The sequence below is a fragment of the Capra hircus genome, chromosome 22 (assembly GCF_001704415.2).
Source record: "Capra hircus breed San Clemente chromosome 22, ASM170441v1, whole genome shotgun sequence".
NCBI classification, from domain to species: domain Eukaryota; kingdom Metazoa; phylum Chordata; class Mammalia; order Artiodactyla; family Bovidae; genus Capra; species Capra hircus.
Window position 1 is genome coordinate 49431681 of NC_030829.1, and position 26393 is coordinate 49458073.

The 26393-nt window shown below is 48.9% G+C and overlaps 2 protein-coding genes across 3 annotated transcripts in view; one reads left to right on the forward strand and one right to left on the reverse strand.

The window, feature by feature from the left end:
• Positions 1 to 19099, forward strand: part of DCAF1 (DDB1 and CUL4 associated factor 1) — an 80592-nt gene extending 61493 nt beyond the window's left edge. For both annotated transcript variants that reach the window (XM_018067088.1, XM_018067089.1), the window contains exons 22-24: positions 114 to 215; positions 13348 to 13600; positions 18115 to 19099. In XM_018067088.1, the coding sequence (XP_017922577.1) occupies positions 114 to 215; positions 13348 to 13600; positions 18115 to 18173 (414 nt within the window). In that variant the 3' untranslated portion in view covers positions 18174 to 19099. The remainder of the gene's footprint in view (positions 1 to 113; positions 216 to 13347; positions 13601 to 18114) is intronic.
• RBM15B (RNA binding motif protein 15B) lies at positions 22567 to 25716 on the reverse strand. Its single transcript, XM_013973596.2, has one exon. It carries the CDS (start codon positions 25596 to 25598, stop codon positions 22914 to 22916), a length of 2685 nt encoding a protein of 894 aa, XP_013829050.2. The 5' UTR covers positions 25599 to 25716; the 3' UTR covers positions 22567 to 22913.

Here is a 26393-nt window from a genome sequence, read left to right on the forward strand (position 1 = left end):
CCCGGGCCTTTTCTTGGTGTCTGTCTTTGCTTCTCTGAGGGTCTGTCGAGGCTGAGGTGTGGATGTGGGCCTTCTGGACACTGATCTCTCCCTGTGGCTGGGTCCCGTTTCAGAACCAAGGCAGCATGGACGCGCTGAACATGGACACCGTGTGCAGACTGTACGAAGTGGGCAGGCAGCGCCTGGCGGAGGACGAGGACGAGGAGGAGGACCAGGTCAGTGGCCGCGGGCCTGCTGCCGAGCGCTGCTTAGTGCTGGGCACTCTGCTGTCAGCTGTAGGGCGTTGCCTTTCTTCATTTTTAAAGATTTTCGCTGTAGGCGTGTTGCAACCTCTTGGCATATTCTCGAGGGCTGTCATGTGTCCTTGATCACTGAAACTCTTCAGAAGAAAGCAGATTTTAGTTACTATAAGACTTTAACCGGTACCTGATGGTCCTGTGAGTCCCCTTTGTAGGTTAATTTGCAGGTCAGCAATCTCTGATTTTGGTTTAGAGATCTCCGTGAACTCACCGTCAGAACCAGTGCCTTGTCTGCCTGCAGTATTGGCAGGCCCCCGTTTTCTCATTGCCAGTACACAGCAGAAACGCTGAGCTGTATCGCACAAGCGGCTTAACCTCTTAAAGTTCTGGTTTGCATTTTCTCAGTTCTATGCCATAACCTGTTTTCAGAGTTTAGAAGGAGCTTGCAGATAGAGAGAAAATAGTGATGTTTTTGAGAATTAAACATGTGTAGAATGTGGGTAGATGGTATGTGGCACAGAACCTTAGCTTTTCCTTTTTTATAGGGGATTTTAATTTACAGTCATATCATGCTAGGTGCTTATCTGTGCGGCATGTCAGCTGATGCCACTTATGAAGAGTTTCTCAAACTACTGAGTTTCAGCAGCTCTTTCCTGTCTACTAGGCTCACACTACATTCTTGGCCTGATTCTTCAGACAGATCTGAGAAATATTTATTGCTGAGTGATATAAAGTTGAAAATGAATGACTGGAGTTTTACTTTCCTGTTGTAGATAATAAAATGGATAAAATGTCTTTCTTCCAGACCTTGGATTCATTTCCGTCTTTTCTTCCACTGTGGTGGTGTTTGGTCTTGGTGCTCTGTATCCTCTTTAAAGGCCACGCAGGGGCCCCGAGTGAGGCAGAGGCCACCCCGGGCCAGGAGGACACGCACTTCCTTCTGCGCGCTCTGCCACTGCTCTCACCCTCCTTCCCCCCGGTTCTTCGGTGAATCGCACTCGATGAGCTGAGGGCTCATGGGATAGCTTTCTGTTGGCATCCTTCCCCAGCAGCTTGTACTTCAGATTCAAAATAATTTTTAAGAGTAAAATTTTTGAAAGTGGTAATTTTAAGAGGTTTGTTTTTTTCTGATGCAAGTCTGATACTATGGGCTGATGGATGCGTGTTGTTTTTCTGACAGGGCTTAGCACTGACTAAGCAAGGGTGATTTGCTGTGCCAGTTGGAGATTTAGGCGTGTGTTCCACTGTTGGGCTTTGTAGGTTATGAACCTCTTGAGTAAACTTTGTCACCTGGGGTCAACAAGCTGAAACAGACTCACCTCTTCTGTGTGCTCTCCTGATCTCCACCGTCTCGGGTAGAATGTTCCAACTTGGCTAAGTGTTTATTAGAGCTTAGAGATAATCCATAATCTCAAGAAACATGTTTCTGTGCAGAGCGAGGAGAAGGAGACTTGTATGTATTGGGGTTAGTGGTCACTGTGGGGTCAGGGCAGAGCCTTCCGCAGGCCTTGCTTCTTGACCCAGAGGCGCCAGTGCTTCCCTCTGTGGGAAGCCTCTCTCCTCACGCACAGATGAAGAGAGTCAGGATCCTTCTTGGACACCATGGAAATGTTACTTTATAAAGCACTTTACTGAAAATGGCATCCTTAGTACAAAAATTTTGTTTTTTCTTGGATAGAGTTTAGTTTTTAGAGCAGTTTTGGGTTCACAGCAAAACTGAGCAGAAGGTCCAGAGTTTTCCCATAAATACCCGGTTGCTGTGAGCATAGCCTCCTCCATTAACAGCATCCCGCACCAGAGTGGTACACTTGTTACAACTGGTGAACCTACTTGGACACATCATTGTCACCCTGAGTCCATAGATTACATTAAGGTGCAACCTTGGTGAGGACATTCTGTGGTTAGAACAAAGGTATAGTGACGCTGTCCCCATTGTGGTATTGTACAGAGTAGTTTCACCGCTCCAAAACTCCTGTGCTCCCCTGATTGACTGTTTCCTCCCCAGCCCCTGACAGAGCTCTGCCTTTTCCAGAGTGTCTTATAGTGGAATCATACAGTATGCAGCCTTTTTAGCTTTGCTTCTTTCACTGAGTAATATGCACTTAAGTTTGTTTCATATCTTCTCATGACTTAGTACCTCTTTTCATTTTAAAGCTGAATAATATTCCATTGTTTGGATGTATCACAGTCTATCTGGCATAATTTGAATAAAGTTTTGGCACTTCAGAATAGAGCTCTTGTGTAACCACACCTCAGCAACAGCAACAACAGCGCATGGCACCATGCGCGGGTTTTATGTAGACAGCAGTTTCAGCTCCTTTGTGTAAACACCACGGAGTGCGATTTCTGGATTGTGTGATAAATGTAAGTTTAGTTTTATAAAAACTTCCAAACCATCTACCAAAGCGGCTGTACCATTTTACGTTTCTGCCATCAGTGAATCAGAGTTCCTGTTGCTCCACATGCTCACCTGTATGAGGTACGGTTAGTGTTTTCCATTTTGGCCTTTTTAATAGATACGTAGTGGTCTCACTATATACTTAAAATATTAATAGACTCTTATTCCTTTAGTTGACTAATCAAAAAGTATGGTTTAAGTTTTTTTTGAGTGGAAAGGAATTTGGTTCTTGGATTTTTTTTTTTTAATTGAAGTATAGTTGATTTATAAAGTTGCATTAGTTTCAGGTGGACAGTAAAGTGATTCAGTGATATTTAGTGGTATTTGTATTATATATTTAGTGGTATATGTAGTTTGTATAATTTATTATATAATATGTAATTACATATTATAGTATATTATATACACTGTATATATAGGTTGCTTCTGTGTCTTAGCTATAGTGCTGCTGTAAGTGAACACTGGGGCACATGCATTTTTTTTAATTAGAATTTTCCTCTTCTCAGGACATATGCCCAGGAGTGGGATAGGTGGATCGTATGGTAACTCAATTATTAGTTTTTGAAGGAACTTCTGTTTTCCATAGTGCCTGCACCAGTTTACATTCCTCCCAGCAGTGTAAGAGGGCTCCCTTTTCTCTACACCCGCCTCATTTAGCATTTAGCATTTGTAGACTTTTTGATGATGGCCATTCTTACCAGTGTGAGGTGATATCTCATGGTAGTTTTGCTTTGCATTTCTCTAATAGTTGGTGATGTTAAGCATCTTTTTATGTGCCGTTTGGTCCTCTGTATGTCTTTGAAGAAATGTCTATTAAGGTGTTCTGCTCACCTTGGGTTGTTTTTTTGATATTGAGTTGTATGAGCTGTTTTATATATTTTGGAAATAGGTCATATTGCTTGCAAGTATTTTCTCTGGGTCTGTAAGTTGCCTTTTTGTTTACGGTTTATTTTGCTGTGCAAAGATTACATCCCATATTATGCCTTTGTCTCTGAGAACTCTAAGCTTTCTTGCCTGCCTGCCTTCCCTCCTCCCCTGTTCCTTCCCTTCCTTTGTTTTCACATGGCATGTGGAAGCATTTCATAGGATTCCCCTCTCTTCCTTATTAGCAGATTAATTATACTTTTTTTTTTTTTTCCATTTTCTTCAGTGGTTACCCTAGAATTTGTAAGATTATATTTACAGGTAATCCAAGTCCACTTTCAAATAACACCGTAGCTCTTCATGAATGGTGCAGGTAACTTTGAATAACAAAACAGAGTCCTAATTCTTTCTTCCTGTCCCTTGCTTCATTGCTGTCATTCACTTCACTTACATAGAAGCACGCATAATTGAATACATTGTTGGTATTACTATTTTGAACAAACTACTGTTATTTTGAATGAAGATCAATTAAGAAAAGTGTTTATTCTACCTTCACTTATTCCTTCTCCAGTGCTCTTCCTCCAGAGTTTTTAACCTAATCTTCCTTCTGTCTGAAAACTTTAACATTTATTGCCAAACAAGTTTACTGGCAACAATTTCTCAGTTTTTGTTCATCTGAAAAAGTGACTCCCCTTCACTTGCGAAGCACGCCTTTCCTGGGTACGAAGGTGGTTGGGGGTTTCGGTCTCGAAGCTTGTTTAATACTCGATTCCACGCTCCTCTTGCTTTCATGGTTTTTGAGGAGATGTGGATGTAACTTTTTGTTTCTTTATAGGTAAGGTGGTTTTTGTCCCTGGCTTATTTCAGGATATTTTCTTTGATTTTCTGTAATTTAAAAATGATGTGACTAGGTGTGGGCTTTGGGGGCGTTTATTCTCTTCAGAGCTTCCTGGATCTTTGGTTTGGTTTCTGGCCACCATTAATTTGGGGGCATTTTCAGTCATTATTTCAAGCATTTCTTCTGTTCCTCTTTTTCTTCTAGAATTCTCATTACCTATTCAGTTCAGTTCAGTCGCTCAGTCGTGTCTGACTCTTTGTGACCCCATGAACCACAGTACTCCAGGCCTCCCTGTCCATCACTAGCTCCCGGAGTCTACGCAAACTCATGTCCATTGAGTCGGTGACGCCATCCAACCTTTTCATCCTCTGTCGTCCCCTTGTCCTCCTGCCCTCAATCTTTCCCAGCATCAGGGTCTTTTCAAACAAGTCAGTTCTCCACGTCAGGTGGCCAAAGTATTGGAGTTTCAGCTTCAAGATCAGTCCCTCCAATGAACACCCAGGACTGATCTTTAGGACGGACTGGTTGGATATCTCTGCAGTCCAGGTTCTCTCAAGAGTCTTCTCCAACACCACAGTTCAAAAGCATCAATTCTTCTGCGCTCAGCTTTCTTTATAGTCCAACTCTCACATCCATACATGACCACTGGAAAAACCACAGCCTTGACTGGACGGACCTTTATTGGCAAAATAATGTCTATGCTTTTTAATATGCTATCTAGGTTGGTCATAACTTTCCTTCCAAGGAGCAAGCGTCTTTTAATTTCATGGCTGCAGTCACCATCCACAGTGATTTTGGAGCCCAGAAAAATAAAGTCTGACACTGTTTCCACTGTTTCCCCATCATGCCTTTTCTAGTTATCCCACAGTTGTTATTGGATATTCTGTTCGTGTTTTTCACTTTGTCCTCTTTCCTTTTGAGTTTTGCTGGTGTCTATCGAGATATCCTGCTGCTCCGAAATTGTTTGCTTAACGGAGTCCATCCACTAATAAAGCCCGTCCAGGCACTCTCCGCTTCCGTCACAGTGCTTTGATTGCTAGCATCTCTTTGGCTCTTGCTTAGAGTTCCCATTATCTGCTTCTGCTGTGCATCTGGTGTTGCACGCTGTCTACCTAATCCATTAGCGAACCCTTGGCTTCTTCCCCACAGATGTTTTAAATTCCTGGTCTGTTAATCCCTCCCGTATCTGAATCTGTTTCTGATGCTTACTTATTACATTGTTTAAACTTTTTTTTTCTTTTAGTATGTCTTATAGTTTTTCTTGATAGTTGGACATGATGGGCTGGATAAAAAAAAACTGTTGTTGGCCTTTAGTAATGTGGTGGTAAGATGTGGAGGAGGGAAAGCAGTTTATGGTCTTATAACTAGTCTTTTAATGAGTCTCTACCTCAGGATGGTGAACTTTATACACCTGTTTCTTCCACTTTGTTTCAGAAGTACAGATGGCTGGAGTGGGCTGGAATTGGGTATTTCCCTTTCCCCCAATAGATCAGGGTCTGGTTAGATGGTTTCTCCTCAGGGCAGCCCTCTGAGGAGAAATTCTGATGTATTTCATGTTATTTTTTCCCCTTTCCCCTGCCAGAGGCACAAGGGAATTTTTCTCTAACATTCACCTGGAGAACCAGGTCAAGCTCCTGGAGGTAAAACCCACAACATCTTTCACTGCTCAGCACTGTCTTCAGCCACTGGTCCTTTGTAGTTCCGGTTTTCCTCCTTCACGCTGGTTCCTATGGAAGTGTGTTTCTGGGTCTGTGCTGTGGCAAGTTGTAATTCTCTGCATTTGCATGTTGGTCCCTCCGATTTTAGGGGCAATGGTTCGCCCTGTCACCCCACTTTGTCAAATGTAAGACTTACTGATTTTTTTAGTTTGTTCAACTTTTTACTTGTTAAGGTGTAGTGGCAACTTCAGGCTTCTGGCTCTTAAATGGTGAATTTATTTTAAAGGACAGTTAGGCTCTGGAGTTTAAACCACGTCACCAAATGCATCCAGGAAATCTCGATAATAGAAAGGTTTCTCGTAATGCTGTCTGGGCTTCATGCCTGTCCTTGGTGTCATACATGAGAGGGTCCCCTAGTGTTTAAACCTCAGTTATGAGATCTGGGTGAAAGGGAGAGGTCTTCACATGGATACTTGAGACCTTGGGTTTATTTGTGACATGGATCTTCATGTTTTCTTGACTGCAGCAGTATTTAACTTGGACGTGTTGCTAGTATTTCTTGGTACCAGAGCTTGCAAGTGGTATTAGATGCTCCAAATGTTGTGTGGTTGCTTTGAGTCAGGGTTTTAACAGTGACTGGTCTTTTACTCTTGTGGCCTTTTGCTTCTTAGACACCACCTTCCCTAATGCATGTTCTTTTCCACTTTAGCTGTCATGGGTCAGGATGTAGTTTATTCTTGAGTAGGTACAGAAGGTGGTGTTGTCAAGCTGTAGTTGGTGTATTAGTACACCTGTTGGTACAGGTGGCTGCAGACTAATGTTCTTGTTCATTCATGACTACCCCCATCACTGTAGATCACTACAGATAGCAGTTTTGTCTCAAGCTTCCTGGATTTTACATGTTGAACTGTAAATGTGCAGCAAAAACTGGGTTTATCTGAAGTTACTTATCAATACCATTATCCCTGCTCTTCCATGTCCTTGCAGTTTACAAAGCAGTGGGCAGCAGTCTTCTTTAGGAGCTTTCAGGTGGGTCCATGTGATTCCTGGTGTCTGTGTTTGAGGAGACGGTCAAGAAAAGAGAAGCTAGGTATTGTGGATGCTGGGGGGCTGTTACTGGGATTGGCCTCATTCTTCTTGCAGAGGTGGAGTGATAGATGAGAAGTGAGTCTTGGGTGGCAGGTGTGGAGGCCACAGATGACCACAGAGGAACGCTTAAGGTATTCAGATGTCTTTTCATTACCTCTTCCATGTATCAGGTTGATTTTTTTTTAAACTCATTTTCCTTTGTTTCATCTGATTTTAAAACTGGAGACTTCATTTTCATATGTCATTTGCTATTCAAAATTTCGTCCTAGTCCAGATATCTGCCCTTAGGTCCTCTCAGATGTTTCAGGTGTGACTTACATGGCTTAAGGGTGCAGGCACCTGTGCCTGGCACCTCTGAATTTGCCTTTTCACCTTAGCAAAATAAACTTAGAGGCCTGAATGGTCGGCTGCCGCGTGCGGAGATGGCCCAGCGTAAGGTGCCCATACAAATGGTTTTTATTGATTGAAAAAGCTTTATTGATGTAATTTACATACCATAAAAATGGCTGTCTTTTGCCTTACGTTTAAATAAGCTTGGAGATTAACAAAGGATGAACTGTACCACTGTGTTGCTGAATTAAAACATGTAAATATTTGATTCCTGAGGCTGCTAGTTTGCCAGTCTTCAGGCATTTGATGAAAGCAGATAAGCTACTCACTTACTAAAACTAGTATTATCCAGTTTTGGTATGTGTGGTGGTTTTTTTTTTTTTTTAATCAATTCTGTCGATTTTGTTGTTGGCTTTCAGGAAGATTATAAAACCAAGGATTAGAATTGATCATTGTTCCTAGATTTTGAAAAGCCAATACATTTCAACGAATTATAGTTAATCTTAAATTTCTTTAACAAAACAAAACAAGGGAATAATACTTTCTTTTCTCCACTCCGTTTTGGAATCTGGGACACACTGTATGCTGTGCTTCCTGTGTGTGCTCCACTGCCTAGAAGCGGACGGTAAGCGTCTTCACTGATTACACACCTGCTGTAAGCTTGGTCAGGGGTTCCTGAAAGGCTCCCCCCGCCCACCCTAAGGAATTTAAAATATAGGTGAGTTAGATTCTGCTGGTGAGGAGAGAAAAACACAAGCATCTTTATGATCCTGAAGTGAATCTATAGTTTTTAAAGATTGTTAACACCAAGAACAAGTGTCAGAAGTAGAAGCAGGAGTTTAAATTTTGCAAATATGACATGTTGCCATGTCAGGACAGTAGGCTTAGGTTTTAACTGTATTTTTAAAAAAGCAATCCTAGTGTTTACATAAACGGTTTTAAAAGTAGGACCAGAGATTTGGTTTTTTAAGAGATTGGTTATATTTTTGGAGGCAGTATAGGCTAAAAGCTATTTCTTTTGAAAATAGACATCTGTTTAAGAAGAATGTTGAATGGTGTAGAAACAAATGCTGCACTAATTAAAAACCCATGCTAAGTCCTAGAGAGCAAGACAGCTTCAGTGGAGGGGCAGGTCGGTGTTAGTACCTGCGGAGGAATACTGTGGGGACATTGCGGGTTCACGTCCACACTCCTCTGTTAAAGCCAGTGGTGCAATATCACAGTTACGTGAGGTTTTTTGGTTTCCCAGTGCATGTAAATGTTAGGTTTGCACTGTACTGTGTCTATTAAGAGTGTGCGTTGTGTCTAAAAACAACAGTGTACATAGCTTATTTTATTGGCAAAAAATGCTAACCATGATCTGAGCCTTCAGTGAGTAGTAGTTGTAACATCAAAGATCACTGATGACAGATCTCTGTAACCAATATAATGAAAATGAAACAGTTGGAAATTCTGAGAATTACAAAATGTGGCAGGAAGCATGAAGTGAGCAGGTGCTGTCAGAAGAAGATGGTGCTGATAGAGCTGCCTGACAGGGTTGCTTCAAACAAGCAATTTGTTTTAAAACACGAAGAAACCACAGTATCTACAAAACATAATCGCAGGAAAACAAGCTATGCCTGTATTCACCTTTCTGGTTCTGTCATTAGGAGTCTTGGGGAGGATATATTCCTACAGAAAAGTGCAAGTTGGAACCAGAGGTCGACTGAGATCCATTTTGTTAAGTGGTTCTTCCTTCTGGTGGACGCCACAATTCCTGGGGCACTTTCCAAAATCCTCCTGTGGAAGCCCCATTGGTAAAGATTGGTTCTGTCAGCTTGGACGCTGGGTGGAATTTAGGCATGTTTACTTTGGAGAACTTTCCCAGTTCTCCGAAATACACATTCTGATGGCCATACATGAGTAGGAAGCACTAGTGTAATTAAATCATGTCATATAACAAGAACTTAAGATTTATTTAGAGAAGTTGGCATTAAATGGTTGTTTAGTAGTCACTGCTTCTGTTGTAATTCTGCAGCCTGGGCAGCATATGGAGCTCTCCTGGGTTTTTTAATCTGGGAAGGGATAAGACCACAGAGATTGAGACAGACTGGAGGTAGACAGGAGCGGGGAGAATGCAGTAGGTGAGTGCAACGAGAGGGGTGTTGGGCAGCACTCCTTAACAGCACTGGGTGTTAAGCTGTGCAGGGGCAGCGACAGCTGTTTGAGATTTCATCTGGTTACTGGCAGAGGTGTGGAAAAGGTGCTAGATTTAGAAGGTGCTCTGAGTTCAATTTTAGAAGTAAGTTTCTGTGGTACAGATTGGTAGAGCTATCTAATCAGAGTTTCAGGATTTGACTTAAAGTTGTAGGAACCTTTATACCTAGGAGATCTGGTCCGGACATGGTCAAGATTGGCAGCCCAGTGCAGAGGCCAGGATTGGTCAGGGTCAGTCACTGTAGAGAAGCCCCGTGGTTGGCCGTTCAGGCTTTTGTGTTCCTTTAGGAAGATTCTAGTTACTGTAATAGGAGCAACAGGCTTACCGACCACTTAGTATATACCAGGCGCTTTCCAAGGAGGTTACATACAGATACCCTCTCCTGCCTCCGCAGCAGCCCTGTGTGGCTACGCTGATGGCCCCCAGTCACACACAGCGCAGTAGTTTGGATTCTTCGGGGCAGCCTGGCTCCAGGGCACGTACTGTCTCCTGTGGAGTGCTGTGTGCGGAAGCTGGACTGTCAGGTGTTAGAGGAATACAGACAAGGAGTGGATCAGGGAGCAAGCTGAGGACCTGGAGGCCAGGAGGGAGGGATCAGACTTTCAAAAGTCTGCAGGTGGAATGAGTTTGAAGCCTGTGTGGATTGAGAAGTTTAGCCTTGGGGAAGCTGACTCTCTTCAGAGATGAGAAGCTAGTGCAGACAAATGTGAGGGTGGTTGTGTGTGGAGTGGGCATGAGAAAGGTGTGGTGGGGTAATAAGGACCTGGGCTGGACTGAGGTCAGAAACGGGAAGGCTGGCTTCTTCCTCACACTAGGGTTGAGTCAGGAAACACCCATGCTTGGCTGGAGAGGGCACCTGAGGGAGTGCACACCAGTTGATCTGCTCCCTGAACTGGAGAGGGGAGTGGGTTGGTTTATCTGCAGGGGTTTGGGGCTTTTGGGTAACCATGAAATTGACATAAGGTGGAACCCAGAAGAGAAGAGCTTTGAAATTCTTTCTGTAGAATTTGTTAGTTTAAAACAGCCTGGCCCTGAATTCGTGTTTCTAAGCCCTGAAAGAGAGGTCTTAGGGAATTAAAACAATACTCATTGATCTAAATGTGGCTGGAGTTGAGTCAGGATTCTAGCAAGATTGCCTCTTTCATTAAGTAATAATTTCTGGATCACTTTTTTGACCACTCAGTGGAAGCTTTGTTCTGTAGATACGAAGGTGAGGGCCTTTGCAATTTACAAAGCAGGTACTGAAACCTGCAAGAATGCTCTTAAAATTGCTTCCTCAACTCTGTTTTGGGTTCAACCACAGGATTAGATTTTACCACAGCATTTTGGATAGATGTTGTGAGCTTCTGTTTCATGCTCCAGGTTTCAGATTTAAAAGTTAGAAAGTGAGCTTATGGTCATATCCACGTGTAACAAAATACATGTTAAAGCACTGGCCATTAAATCCAGAGTATAAATGACTAAGTGCTGTGTTTGGAGGTTCTGGTAGATTTCTCCTTCCCGTTCATTTCCCTTTTTCTGTTGTGGTCACATAGATCATCGTGGCCTTCTGGGATGAAGAAATACAAAATTATTCTGCTACACGATTAAAGGTTGGGTTTGTAGGCTCCTGGAAGAATCTGGAATGGTGAATAGACTGGTTGACCTATTTTCTAGAATTGCTCGATTTTGGAGCTTTTTCTTAGTTCTCCTGAATCAGCCGAGCTTTGATGTTTTTAGAAATGAAGATTGATCTTCCTTAAATTTGCTGGATAACGGATGCCTTATTTACTCAATTGCGGGCCTTTAAAAGTTATGCCATCCTGAAACACTTAAAGTTTATATAAATTGCCCAAGTTCATACAACACATAATTGGCAGAGCTAGGATTCTAACCCTTGCTTGTTGGAGCCCAAAGCCTAGGCGTCTTTTCCTGTCATGTACTCTGAATACAGGGATGAGCGTGTGTATCATTCACTACGTGTTCACTTCTGAATCAGAAGTAGTACTGCCTGGATGCGGAATAGCATGCATATCTTCTGTTCCAGAGCCTAAGAAGCAGGGCCCTGGATACTCTTTTTTAATGTACTTGTTTTTAACTGTGGTACTTTACTGATGAATTGGAACTAATTTTGGCCACGGCCCTGAAAACATGCCTGGAAAAAGAGGTGTGAGAGTTTGTAATCTGGTGAACACTGTGAATTAGTTCCCTGAATTTTGACCCTTCTCTCCTTTCACAGTTATTTGTATGAGCTGATGTACTTGGGGCCAGGAGCTTGTCCGTGCGTCAATTTATTTTTAATGCCTCCAAGCACTTTCAGTTCATTTCCAGTGGATAAATGCACAGTAGCTGTTCACATGTAGGTGATGTATGGTGAGGCTGTTCAGCAAGGGTTGCAGGTCGTCCTGGGTTCTGTTCACACACACACACAAACTCTGGTATGGAATGTACTTGTACAGGTATCAGGAATACTGGGTATTTAATGTTTTTCCCATATAGCTGCCAGAAATTGTTGAAAAGTCTCAATCAGTGGCCAAACAGCAAATCAAAAAGTCTCTAAATGGTGGCTCCAGTTATCAAAGGTTCATAGAGCAGAGCTGCTGTGCTGATGGGAGCCTGGTTCGCACGACCGCTGATGAGCACCAGTGGCTGGATGAGTTGTGTACTTGGTTTTTAAGTGATTGGCATGAAGCAGAACTTTCAAACATGTTTAAAAAATACTTCTTCTGCTGTGGATGGGTTGTTCTGTTGTGCCTTTCATTAGGCTCTGGTTCCGTGAATCTTGTATTTTATTACTGCAGGAATTAGGATCCTGTCGCTGCTGGCAATGCTCACAGTTGATGTTTGAGCGGCAGGATTAGTGATTGAATGTTGGGAACAGCTGCCATCCCTCAGAAAGCAGAGGTGTCTTTGTGTCCTCTCTTGGTTGAAGGGAAACGGTTTGGATTTTGGTGCAAAACTGAAATGCGGCAGATGCCAAAGTGTATCATTTCCAAAGCCCAGGGCCCCAGGGCCAAGCACTCCATTAGTCTTCTGGTATCTGCTTACCTTTGGGAAGATCTCTTAAGAACAAAGTATGGACAGTTTCTCTCGCATACTGGGGGTTAATATGTGGCTTGTAACAGAAAATACAGTATCTTAGTGTTATATACATAGTAAAAGTCTATTTTGTTGGATATTCAGATCATGGGATGCTTGTGAAAGCGGTGTCAGAGGTTTACCCACGGTTTATCTGTGATTAGAAGATCGAGGACAAGGATTGAAAGGGCTTAGGAGCCAGTGTCACAGCTGTTATTTGTCTTGTTTTATTAAGCATTGCTTTTTAGATACCAGGTCGAAGCTTTTATTCCAGTACCTCAGCTGATTTCATTTGATTTGGTTGATGCAAGAGAGAGAGAAGAGCCTCTTTGGGTTTGTTATTAGTTAGCAACCTAGAATCTTGATGGCAGAGACTTCTGTGGAGTGTGTTACCCATTTCCTTGGAGAAGGGCTGCGTGCCGAGTACTGCCTTTGTGGGTGGCCAGCAGTCCTTGTCTGAGGGAGCGCTTGGCACCTTGGGGAACGCGTGCGCGCCTGTCTCAGCCGACACTGACGAGTCACGCTGGCCCGTGAAGTCTGTGCTGAAACCTGGATCACTGTGCGCTCTGCTGCTTGTTCCCGCCGCTCCTCTGGGGAGCCGGGGAGAGGCTCCCTGTGTGGCCAAGGTGGCCCGAGTCTTGGTGTCTTGGCTAACGGACCTCATGCTTTCTTACCAGGAAGAGGAAGAGCAGGAGGAAGAAGATGACGACGAAGACGACGATGACACTGACGACCTGGACGAGCTGGACACGGATCAGCTGCTGGAGGCAGAGCTCGAGGAGGACGACACCAACGAGAACGCAGGGGAGGACGGGGACAACGACTTCTCACCCTCAGACGAGGAGCTGGCAAACCTCCTGGAGGAGGGGGAGGACGCGGAGGACGAAGACTCAGACGCGGATGAGGAGGTGGAACTGATCCTGGGGGACAGTAAGTCTGCGGCTCACTGTGAGCCTGGGCACCTTCCCTGTGCCCACCCGGCCCCGAGGGCAGCCGCACTGGGGTTCTGCGCCCGGAACAAGTCGCCGCCCAGGCCCTTGAGGAAAAGTCCTTCCATGTCTCTGTTCTGCCGTGTTCCTGGTGTGGCGTCTTGTCACCAGCGGTCTCTCACCTCTCTAAAACAGGGGTTGTTGGCACTTTCTGTAAAGTCTGGACAGTAAATCATTTAGGTTTTGTGGGCCGTTCTCTACTCATCTCTGCTGTTGCAGCGTGAGAACATCCAGAGACGAGGCGTAAGGTAACGATGTGGCTCTGTTCCAGTTAAGTAGCTGATGGGCTTGGTTTGGCCCATGAGCTGGAGTTTGTTGACCTGTTTCAGAGGATCAGCCTTAGCCTGGAAGGCCGAAGTGCAGTTCTCCCGAGAGGTTGGCGGTTGCAGCTGCTCACGGGGAGCTTGTTCCTACTCCTTCCCAAAGCTGTGGGAAATAAAAGCTGTCTTGCGCATTGGAACGCCTGCTTCCTGCTCTTGCCTACTCCCTCCTAAAGACTGGGGGACAAATGTTCTTTTTGGCTTGTTTAGTAAAAGTTTTAAAGAACAGGCTCCAGTTTTTCTTGTCCTTCCCCCTTAGAACATGTCTGAAGTCAGACTGCCCCGAGTGCACTGATGGACCCTGAGCAGACCAGCTGCCAGTTCCCAGGGTGCAAGCCCTGCAGCTGCACCTGTTTCGAGAAGACATGTTTGGCAGCGTCACTGGGGATGTGTGTCACTGTGAACCCACTCGTGCTCGCTCGGTCCTGGCTCTTCCTGCTGCTGCCCTGCCTGGCTGGGCGGAACCCTGTGACAGCCGCCACTTTCCACATAGCGCTCTGGCAGCATTCTCACAGCCACAGCAGGCAGCAGGTAGCCAGTCACCACCTAGGCCATTGAGGTGCCCAGTCCCCCATTCCCACATCCACACTGCAAGTGCTCGTTACAGTGCCGCACAGCACAGATCCAGAATGTCTGCATCGCCACAGCCAACCGTGCTGGTCCAGACCCAACACGTGCAGGCCTCTTCAGAGTAGATGTTTGGTCTTTATAGTCACTGGTGTTTGGTGCTGGGGGTGAAAGGAGTGTGTATGTAGGTGTGAGGGGTGTGTGTGTTTGTCTCTGGGTGAGTCTCCTATTCCACAATGACCGGAATCTGTTTTCTGTGGGATCTTATGCACCTGGCTCTTAGGACTGAAGGCAGTTGACTGAAAGGAGAATGTCTTTCTTACATGAAGTCTTCTCGGCCAAGTTGTATTTTGAGGATGCTTTATGGGGCTGGGAGGGTGTGCTTTGTATCTGTCTGCCCATCTGCTGTTTGCCAACTTCCACTTTTTCGTACTTAGAGGTTGAGGTGATTCAGTGAAGGAGGACTTCTCTTCCCTAGCGATGGTCAGAGTGCTAGATACGAGGGACTAAGGAGCAAGGGAAAAATGACAATATTGATGGGAATAAAAAGGAAAGTTTTACTGAGCTTTTTTGTTACCTGTGACACATGGGCACAAATTTGTTTCCCTTCAGTTAAAACTAGGTGGGCCAGGGGAACAGCTGGTACCCCTGACTGACCTAAGAGTATCACTAATCTTTTTCCATTTTTAGTTGTTGTAACATTTTTATGTGGTCTGTAAAATTCCTGCTTCTTTTAGCCTTTTACTGTTCATTCTAGGAAATTCCTTCTTTCAAGTCCAAGAGGTAATCTGGAAAACCCTGAGTTGAGAGAATGTTACTTTAACTTGGTGGGAGTGTTGATAACGTGAAAGCGCCATTACAGATGACAGGCTGGGCTCTAGAATTGTGGTGATGTCGAGATGGCTTGTACAAAGTGTGTGCTCTACCCTTTCTGTTCGGAGGATGAGAAAAGGGTAAGGAAGGTAGAGAAAGGAGTCCTGTCACCTGACCACCAGTGGGGGAGATCGGTACCTGACCCCTGAAGGCTGTCAGACCTTGTACCTGAGAGTTACTTGCTTAAAGAAGGCTGTGTTCTCCTCATCCAGCTGCACTTAGGCCTTACATGTGACACACTATTGGCTGGAGACATATAAATACGTTTTTAGAGAAGGATACAATTAACATCACCGTCCGCAGTTGCTAGATCTTAAAGCTAATCAAGGGATGGGACTTCCCTGGTGACCCAGAGGTAGGGCTCTGTACTTCCAATGCAGGGGTGTGAGTTCAATCCCAGGTCAGGAAGCTAAGACCCCACATGCCTTGTGGCCAAAAAACCAAACTATAAACAGAAACAATATTGTAATAAATTCAATAAAGACTTTTAAAATGCTCCACACTTGAAAAAAAAACAAAACTCTACACTTAAAAAAAAAAAAAAACTGATCAAGGGTTCATTATAAAACTTAGGATTATCATCATTCACATTTTGCTCCGTTAGGTCCCCCCGCCCCCGCCACCCCAGCCTTGTATATTATAAATGCACATTTATTACTGTTAAAATTTTCAAAAATGACACTGCATTTTTGGGTGAATTGTACACAGATAGTTTCTCTGATTGTTCAGGTGACATAGTGTCTCTCAGATGGTAGTTCTTCAGAATATAGTTCTGATTCAGACAGCATGGATGTTAGACCAACAAAGACAAAAATCCTTAGTGACTTGACTCTGAGAGAGAAGGTGAACCTGACACTCCTGGTGCTGGATGTATAGGTGTGCTTCCCTGGTGGCTCAGGACGCGTAAGAATCTGCCCGCGGTGCGGGAGATCCAGGTTTGATCCTTGAGTGAGGAAGGTCCTGAAGGGAATGGCAACCCACTTCAGTATTCTTGTCTGGAAAACTCCATGGACAGAGGAACCTGGTGGGCTACAATCCATGGAGTTGGAGAGTCAGACATGACTGAGCAGCTGACACACACACAGGTTAAACTATCCTGAAAGGTATTAGTGAAATAACAAATAATTTTTGGACAGCCAAACTAAAAATCGCCAGCTACAGGCGTCAAGTTTCTGCAAAAATTTCCTGGTCAGTAATGAGTTAAGATTCTTAATAGCTCTGCAGCTGGTGGTTAAGATAGCTTCAGCTTCAGGGTCTGGCACTGTGGGTGCACAGATCACACAGGGGGGCTCCCCCAAGGTCTGCTATGCGCCCAGGACACAGTGCTATCCTTCGGCACCCTTCCCTGCTGACATCTCCTTCTGGAGCTGTGGCAGCAAGCAAGCCGCGGAGGCGTAGTCTGGTTTAGCCGTGTCTGATAGTAGTCTGATCTCTGTCCTGTCTTCCCCAGTCCTCACCAGTGAAGTCAGGCCGTCTTGTGCCCTGTCAGACCCAGGAACACTGGTTTTCCCGGCCATTCCTTTTGCTAACCTTCAGGATTTCATTTTATGACAGCCACACTTTTCTCCATTTTACTTTGTCCAGTTCAGTTGTCTTCCTAAAGGAGACTGTAGCGAGTGAAGGTTTGGGGACATGCCCTTCGCCCTCAGCTGTCCCCAGAGGAGGCTCTAAGGGGCCTGGCAAAGGGCCACTGAGGGGTTTTGGAATCAGCGGCTGTCCCTCTCCTCTTGGGAGCCTCAGGGCCTGTGGGCATCTGCAGGGCTCAAGCTCAGGACCTGTTGGCCTACTTCCCTGAAAACCTTGTTAGAAATTGTCTCACAGCTTCCTGAGCTGTGAGCAATCAAACTGGGCACGAAGACCTTTTCTTTACCTTCACTCAGTAAATATTAGCGCTAGGCACTGTCACACAGTCTGTCTATGTAATTTTGAGGGTTCTGTTACCACCTACGTTCACCTGTTCCTTGAGCCTTCCAGAGGTGTTCATGTGGTCTGTTCACTGCCCGGTAGGCAGATGGTCAAGCAGAGGGCCAGACACAGTGCCACGTGTCAGGTGTCACACCTGCTCCCTGCTGGTCTAGCTGCTAGGCACCCCTTCTCTGATATTGCTGCTTACTCTGGCCTGTATCTTTTTGGAAATACGTTCCCTGCAGATTCTATTTAGAAATGCCTATGAATCCTAGGTTGCCTACCTGTGTCTTTATTAAATCTGAGAACAGAGTGGCTGAGGAGTTGAACAGAAATGTCATCCTTGACTGGGATCAGCCTGCCTTTTTTAGGGGTCCTGGGGCCTTGGCAGCCTCTGCCCAGGGGCTTCAGAGGCCAAAGGAACCCTTGGCCTCACTCACTCACCCGCTTTCAGCCCCACCCCTCTGTAGCCTCTTGAAGCACCACGGGTAAGAGCTTCAGAGGGCGCTTGCCTGTCTCTATAGGGCTTGAATTTCAGGCAGGAGGAAGCTCTAGGAAGCAAGATGGCACCACAGAGCCACGTTTTTTGAAAGGGAAGCAAGAGACCCCTGGGGTAACCACCACTGCCAAAATAGTATAGTCTCCAGAGCCAGCTCCAAGGAGCTAATTGGAGTGTTTTCTTCTTTCTGGAACCTGGTAATGAACCTTGTTCAGGCATACATGTGTATGCAGGTGCTTTCTTCCTGGAAGCCTGGTGTGTAATCTAGTTTCTCCTCTCCTTACCTTTCAGCCGACAGCTCTGACAACTCTGATTTGGAAGATGACATCATCTTATCGCTAAACGAGTGAGGAGTCAGCACGACGTGGAAAAGATTCTCGGCAAGAGAGAAACTGAGTCAGATTAATTCAGAACATCTTCCGTTCCCTTTCTCCCAGGGCTCTCTTAAGGAACTGCATGCCCTGGCCCTGCATTCAGAGAATTATGGTTTAGAGTCTCACTGGAATCTGAGAGTCCTTCTGAGAACAGTGACAACCACAAAAGGACAACAGGGGTTAGGCCCTATTCTGCTTTCCCCTTCTCCTAGGATGGACATATCTTTCCTCAAGGGAAAAAAAAAAAAACAAAAAACATGTCTCTGGGGTTATTTCACAATATATTTTCTTTGTATAATGTTCTTTACTTAAAGAACAAGAAATAGTTTTTTATAAAACTTTAAAAAGAAAAAAAAGAGGCGTTTGTAGCTGAGGGCGTGCGCTCACACCCACCAGGCCTCTGTCCCTGCACGTCATCTTCTGTGAAAGAAAATGATGCCCAGAGAACAGCATAGAGGCATTTTTACACACATATTTAAATGGAAAGGAAAATCGTGCTTTCTTAAATTGATAAGGATTAAGACTATTTTATTATAAATATAATATATGATTTTTTAACCTGTTTTGTTGCCTCATATGCCGTCAGGTTCATTTGTTTTCCTTCGTGCCAGAGGTGGGGAAGAGGCGCTGCTTGTTTGCTGAGTAAATGCCTAGGTTCACCCACCTTCACGGCTTGGGGGCAGCAAGGTCATCGTGGATATTGGTTTTGTGGAGTTGAGGGAACTTAGGATATAAGTTCACTCCCTCTATTTTTCTTTGTGATTCAGTTTTTCAAAAATCTTTTTTTCTTCCTTTCTCCCCAATGTGGAAATTACAAATCAAAGGCCTTTTTTCTTTAATGTAAAGTGTATTTATTTAAAAAAAAAAACACAAAATAAAACTACAAGTCTGTCTTTTTGCTTGTTATGGCCTTTCCCTGTTCTCTTTTACTGAAGTGGGGTGGGGTCCCTTACCTTGCAGCTCTAGCCCAGGCAACAGAGAAGATGCCTCCCAGAGGCAGCCCGAGACGGGGTGCGAGCACGCTCTGCTCAAAGCACTCTGGGGAGAAAAGCAGCCTCGTCAGCATCTAGCCCTGGTCTGCTGGCGCGGGGCAGAGGGGGTCCTCAAGGCACCACCCACTGTGTGCCCCCTCCCGCCCCCCGCCAAGTATCCTGGGCTCTGAAGCGAGAAGGCAGCTCCTGGGTACCAGTGTGGGGGAGCTGGAGTGTTAGGGGCCCCTCCTGGCACATTGTGAGCCATGAGCTAACAACCTAAGGAGTGAAAGCGTGGTGGCCATCACTGTTACTGTTTTCTTAGAGGAGGACAAGAGGAGACCCTGGCAGTTTGGGGGCAGCGGAGGCTGGGTTAGCAGGCACTTCACTGGCTTCTACAGCTGGCCTTATAGTCAGACTGTTCCCACCAAGTAAAGTACCAACTGCTCTTAACCTCCACTCATCCTCCTCATCCCCTTCTTTCCCACAAGAAGTAGAAGACCCTAGTCTCTCTCCAAGTTTACCCAGTTTCTGTTGTAGGCATTTGTTAACTGAAGAGATTTTTCTCCGTTTGCTGAGAGAAGAGGACAAATCTGTGAAGTAAACAAGACGAGACTGCTAAACCCCGCTGGGCTTCGGAGCACCACAGAGCTCACACACACTGAAGGGGACCTGTGTCGCCAGGCACCTTGTGATCTTCTGGAAGGCAGAGGTCTCAGCTCCTAATCTGCTTCATGCCTCAGCTAAAATGGATTGCTAACACCTAACCAGGAGACTAGTCTGACTGCTGGTGCGTTACAGGAAAAAAAGGCTAAAAGCAGCTCTAAAAGCACTGCGGTTCTAGTCATTAACTCAACCGAGCCCCAGTCTCCCCGAGCTCTGCCAGCAGCCCTTGGGAGCACCCATCCACGGGTCTCTGGGGTGGAGATGGGGGCCTGCAGCAAGAAAGCAGAATCCTGGTCGACCTGACAACACACCCTTAGGGAAGCGCCCCAGGAGGCAGAGGGAACATCAGCCCTCCTCTTTATCTGCCAAGGCCGAGGACCTCAGTCCCTCAGGAGACATGCAGAATGCACCAAACCACCAAGAGGCAAATCTCGCCTTCTCGTGGTTTCTGCCTTTAAGCCACACCTCAGGTAGGAACCCCAGGTGGAGGTACTGGTTGCCTCCCTGTGGGGGAAGCATCCCTAAATCCATGGGGATGGCGGAGGGAGGGGAGACACACACACATACTTACAACTGACTCGCTTCGCTGTGGCAGAAGCCGCCACAGCACTGTAAAGCAATTACCCTCCAACTGGAAAGATGAAAGCGGAAAGAGAGTCGAGGCAGAGAAATGAGCACAACGCAGGAAAACTCTAGTTCAATTTGGGGTGAGAGCTCCTATCCCTGGAAAAGGGCGAACAAGGCACAGGTCCCAGTGTCCTCTCCAACCAGACTTCCTAGCAGGCTTCTGTTTGGGGAAAGCCAGGCAGTGCTCTGGGTCCTGACCACCTACTCTACGGAAGAACAGCCCAAAGACACGTGGGGCAGCACAGCGGCTCTGGCCTGTGATCTGGGCATTTGTCCCGACTTCACCTGCTTTAACCCTGAAGACTCGGTGCTAAAGAACGCGCCTGCCAATGCACGAGATCCCTGGGTCGGGAAGATCCCTGGGTCGGGAAGATCCCCCGGAGGATGGCGTGGCTACCCATTCCAGTATTCTTGCCTGGGAAATCCCAGGGACAGAGGAGCCTGGAAGGCCACAGTCCATGGGGCCGCACAGAGTCGGACACAACTGAGTACACACCGCCGCCTGTTCTAAGCATGAGGAGGCCACTCCGGCTCCCAGCGCTTCCCACTGCCTGGGCTGGTGCAGCTGTGGTCTGCATCCCACACTGCTTTGCTCAGATACCTGGCAGATGTGGCTGAAACTCAAGCACAAACAAACACATTGAACACTTCCTGTGTTGCACATTATGAACACGCTTGTTCACTAGCAACAGCTGAAGCCCAGGGAGCAGTGCTTCCCCAGGCACCTTCCTTCCCGTTTAAATCTCTAAGGTCTCAGAAAGTCACCTTTCACTGCTCTGTGGAGAGGCCTGTATTCTCCGTGAGGTCCACACTGAGCCCCAGCCTCCATCTCACCAACTTTCAAAACACCTGCGCTGTCTTGTGGCAGCCAGGGTAGTGGACCAAACCTAGAGAGGGGCAGCGCGTCACCAGAACCCTCAGTTCCTGGTCACTGGGGGCTCATTTCCCTTACTGGAGCGTCTCTTCCCCCTCAGCCTTGACAGTGATGCTTTTGGACCATCTAAACTGCCACAAACATACCGAAAAAGTGTTTGGGCTGTTCTGTGGTGGCCACTGCTGTGTGACTGACGTCCCTCCCTGGTCCCTGACACTGCTGGCTTCGTCTGCCACGCTGGCCATGCTGCCTGTAGAGGCACGTGGTCAGAGAGCTCAGGGCTGTTTGCAAGCCGTCTTCCCCTCCCCAGCCTGCAAGGGTTTTGCCCGACACCTCAGCAACTGTGACACTTCCCCAGAGAGGAACCCCATTTTCCAGTGGTCCGCACCTCAGCAGTATCAGGGCGGGAGGCCCTGGGCACCAGCACCCACCTTGCACCTGAGAAAGAAAGTTATGTCGGTTTACAAGAGCATCTTCCTAACCCACTGTCCTCCACCAAAAACTCTTCAGGCCAGAGGTCCCATGTCCCTCAGTCTGCTCCAGTGCCCGGGCAGAGGCCCACACCAGCCCTGAACGATCGTAAGAAAAGCCAGGATTCACAAGCACTGGGAAAAGTTCAGGGATTAACCAAGGAAAGTGGCCTCCCACCCTCCACTCCAATGTCGGACCACCGGTGCCCCTGGGAGTCCGAAGGAGCGCTGTCTCCACCTGGGTATCCCCAGGCTGCTGCATTAAGGGGGGAAGGGAGGCTAACGAGAGGAGGAAGCTGGGCACATCCAGGCACCAAGACCCCAACATTGCACTGCTCCTCCCATGACTACCACACCACGACTGCGAAGGTCTACCCGCTTTCAAAAACGCCTGCAAACTAGGTGCTTTCTTCAACCTGACGGACACACACATTGTTCACGGCAGGAAAACAAAAAAACCACCACCACAGCGGCTAGCTAGACTTAGGCTTAACCCCCTCCTGTGCAGTGGGCTCTGTGGAGGCTGCATGGCAGGGTCTGAAATGAAACCCACTTGCTCTCAGAGCAAATTAGAAACTCCTGTGAATGGAGCCCCGCCAGAGCCCCAGGAGCTGGGGGCTGACAGGCACCAGTGCAGCAGGGCTGGGAGCCACACGGGCAGTGGAAAGGTGCCAGAAGGCGCCTATCTGTGTGCAGGCAGCGGGGGACACTCTTCCATCCTTCGAGAAAATCATGTGATTAAACCAGGACTCTGAACAGGATTAAAAATCCATCCTCTGACAAAGGCTTTACTGACAATTTTCCATACAGTTAGTCAAAAAATAAAAAAATACAGAACACAGCAGACAGTATTTCATACACTAGAAGCCGACACGACAGGAGTCCCTTCTCATCACGGTAAAAAAAAAAAACAAAACAAAAACCCAAACCTAAGAACTTAGTTTTCGGTGGGGAGATAGGACTTTGGTCCCCTACCAAATGAAATGGAGTAACCCAGCAGAGAATTCAAATCAAGGGTGTACGATGGGCCAGGGGGTGCAGGGCAGCGGCTGTCAGACTTTAAAATAACTGCTTGAGTGACAGACAGGCTGGCGCAGCCAGGCTCGGGCTAGGCCGAGTCTCTCACGATGACTATCACCATATGCTCCTCCTCGAGCTTGCCCAGTGTCCGCAGCGCTGACTGGAGGTACTGCTGTGAGAAGTCACAGGGCGGGAAGGCGTAGAGCATGCCTGTGCTGTCTCTGCCCTTGGATCCACCCACCGGCAGGCTGATCACCCCTGCAGCCTGCTTCTGTTTCAAGTAGGAGACCAGGTTCCTGAGAAGCCGCCTCTGTAGGCCAGGCTCCACCGCAGGCATGCCCTCAGAGCCAGGCCCACTGGGGGTCGCCTGCGTGGCCAGGAGCACTGCGTAGCCATTGGGGCTCCCCTGCTTGATGCGCCGTGTGACCTCATCGAGCTTGGGTTGGTCCAGGCGAAGGCGCTGGGCAATCTTCAGCTGGGTCAGCTTACTCCCGGAAGTATGGTCTTTGAGGAGACTGCTGATCACCCCCTGGTCCCCCTCTAGGATGTGCATAGATGTCGGGAAGCAGCTGTTTTTCAACACCAGAAGCCCGTTCCAACCCAGCTGCAGCGTCTGGGCATACTCTGAAAGATTCTTGAGCTTTTTGGTCTCGTGTTTTGGCTCTTCCAGAGGCCTGGGCTCGGCCTCAGTGGTCCGATGATTGCGCTCGCTCTCTCGGGTCTTCTTCCCGTGGGAAGAGTCGGGAGCCTCGTGGTGGTGGTGGTGGCTCCGCTCCTCCGCCCCGTGTCGGCTGTTGCTGAGGGAGTTGCTGCCGGACTCCTTGGTCCCTTCACTGGAATGGTTTTCCTTGCGGCTACGCTCCGGGGTGCGGTCGGAGCCTCGGTCCGCAGGCTGCCCACCACCCTTGGTCCTGCTCCTTTCCTCGTAAGGGGAGTGGGTGGCCCTTCCGCGATCACTGGAGAGGCTCCGGCGCTTCCGCCTGTCCTCCCAGGCCTTGGGCAGGCCCCGGTCCCCATCTCCCCAGCGCTCACCACTCCGGCTGCGCACTGAGCGGCTGTAGCCCTCGAGGCTGTTTCTGCGGTCAGAGCTTTTACTGGGGCTGGTCCAGTCCCCTTCCAAAAAGGTCCGCTCTCGATCTGAGTACAGGAGGTGCGGAGGGGTCCTGTCCCGCACCCGCAGGTCGGCATCCAGGTTCCGGTGCCGGGTATACCCGTCGGGGAGTAGCTCATAGTGCACAGGGAGCGGGGAGGGCTGGTACTGCTGGGGATACCGAGTCTCCTCTGCTTTGGCAAAATCCACGCGCAGCCTGCGGTCCGGACCCCCCAAGGGAAAGCCCCTCATTTTAGCACAGGCGGCCTGGGCTGCGTCCAAGCTCTCGTACTGGATGTAGGCAAAGCTATCTCCCTTGACATGATCAATGGTCCGAATGCTCCCAAAACGGTCAAACTCCCGGGCCAGAGCCGCCAGTGAGGTGTTAGGTCCCAAGCCACCCACCCAGAGGCGCGTAGTGGGGTTGGCCTTGCCATACCCTATCTTAATGGGATTGCGGCCTATCACCCGACCCGACATGCCCACCTTGGCCCTGTGGGCCATGTCTAGGTTCTGGAACTTGAGGAAGGCATACGCACCGCCCTGCCCACGGGCGGGTCTCTTGATCACCACCTCCTCAATGATGCCGTACTTCTCGAAAGCCCGTCGCAGCTCCACCTCTGACACGCTGTGGTCCAAATTCCCAATGAAGAGGTTTCGCGTGGCCCGCTGGTCGTCCTCGGGCATCAGGTCCTCCTCGCACACGGCCGGGTAGCCGTAGGGTCGCCCGCGGTCGTCGTACAGCCCGTAGTAGTCCAAGGCCCGTTCCCGGGATAGGCCTACGGCGGCGGCGGCGGCGGCCGCATCTAGAGCAAAGGCTGCGGCAGCGTGGCGGGCGCGGGGCTCCCGCAGCGGAGGGGCGGCAACCGGGGACAGCGAACGCTGCTTGTACTGGTAGCCGCCGTGCAGCGGGAGGTAGCCGAGCGGGTCTGCGGGCGCGGGCGGGCCCGGGGGCGGAGTGGAGGCGGCGGCGCTGCTGCTGCTGCTTCGCCTGCTGCTCCCGCCGCCGCCGCCGCCGCCGCCTCGCAGGTACACGGGCTCCACCTTGAGCGGACGGTCGTAGAGCAGTAGCTGGCGAGCCAAGGCGTGCTGGCGGGCCTCACGCGCGTCCTGCGGGTGCCGGAAGTTCACGTAGGCCACGCGGCCCAGCTCAGGCGTGTGCGACAGGCGCAGGCTGATCTCGCCGAAGCGCTTGAACTGGTGGAAGAGCCGATCTTCGAGGTGCTCGGCAGGCAGCGCGGGGCTCAGGCTGCTGATGAGCAGCGTCTTGTACTCGGGTGCAGCCGCTGAGGAGCCGGGACCCGTGGGCTCGGCCCCGGGCGGCGGCGGAGGTGGCGGTAGTGGAGATGCGCGGGGGGACGCGCCCGAAGCGCCTGGGTCCCCTGAGGCCTTGCCGCCGCGTCCCCCGCCGCCGGCGCCCGAGCCCGAGGAGCGGCCGCTGCTCGCACGGTGATTCGCGTCCCCGGCGCCTCGGCCGTCGCGATGCCCACCGCCGCTGCCCCCGCTACCGCGAGGTTTGTCGCGGGCCCGCGTTGGAACGGGGTGCTTGGCGCCGCCCGAGGCCTTGTGCGCCGCCCGCCGCCCGCCCGCCTCCGCCTCCCGTTCGCGCTCCCGCGGCCGTTTGGCCGACGATGACGAGCCGCGCCCGCTCGGGCTGGAGTCTCGCTCGCTCTGCCTCTTCATGGCGCCGGCGCGGCTGGCGGGCGGGCGGCCCGCAGCCCCCTCACAGCGGCGGCGGCGGCGGCCGAGGAGGCAGCGCCCCCGGCGCCGCCATCTTGGACAAAAGGACTCGGCGCGGCGACGGGGCGGGGCGGGAGCTGCGCTGAGGGCCGGGGCGCCGCGTTATCAGGCTGCGCCGGCCGACCACGTGAGCCCACGGAGGGCGGGGCGAGGGCAGCGCCGGGCGTGCGTCATCGGGCTGCGCCGCCCCGTACCACGTGACCCTGTGGCTAGCTGGCGAGAACGCCCGCACTGTGAGCTCTGGCGCCACCTTGTGGATGGCGTGGCCGAGGCCCGGGGCTCCACAGAAACTGGAGCTCTGGAGAGACAGAAGCCTCTGTCTCCTGGTTAGAGGCCTCACAGGCGTGGGTGTGCCAGGCCTTGAGCTTTATAGTATACTCCCCCAATCCCAGGACTAAGTTTGGGTGACCACCTCTAAGCCCTTCCTTGGCATCTACTGACTGGGTCCGGCATTAACAACCTGAACCCACACCCCGTATCTCGAGTATCCCTTGCATTCATGTTCACTTGTGGCAGCCGCCCGAAAGGCCTTGAGAACCATGGCTATGCACTCCGACGGTGAGACCTGTTGGGTCCCTGGCTGGGCACAGAAATCCAAAACCTGTGGTTTCTAGGGTGGACTTCCCTGGTGGCTCAGACGGTAAAGCGTCTGTCTACAATGCGGGAGCCCTGGGTTCGATCCCTGGGTCGGGAAGATCCGCTGGAGAAGGAAATGGCAATCCACTCCAGTGCTATTGC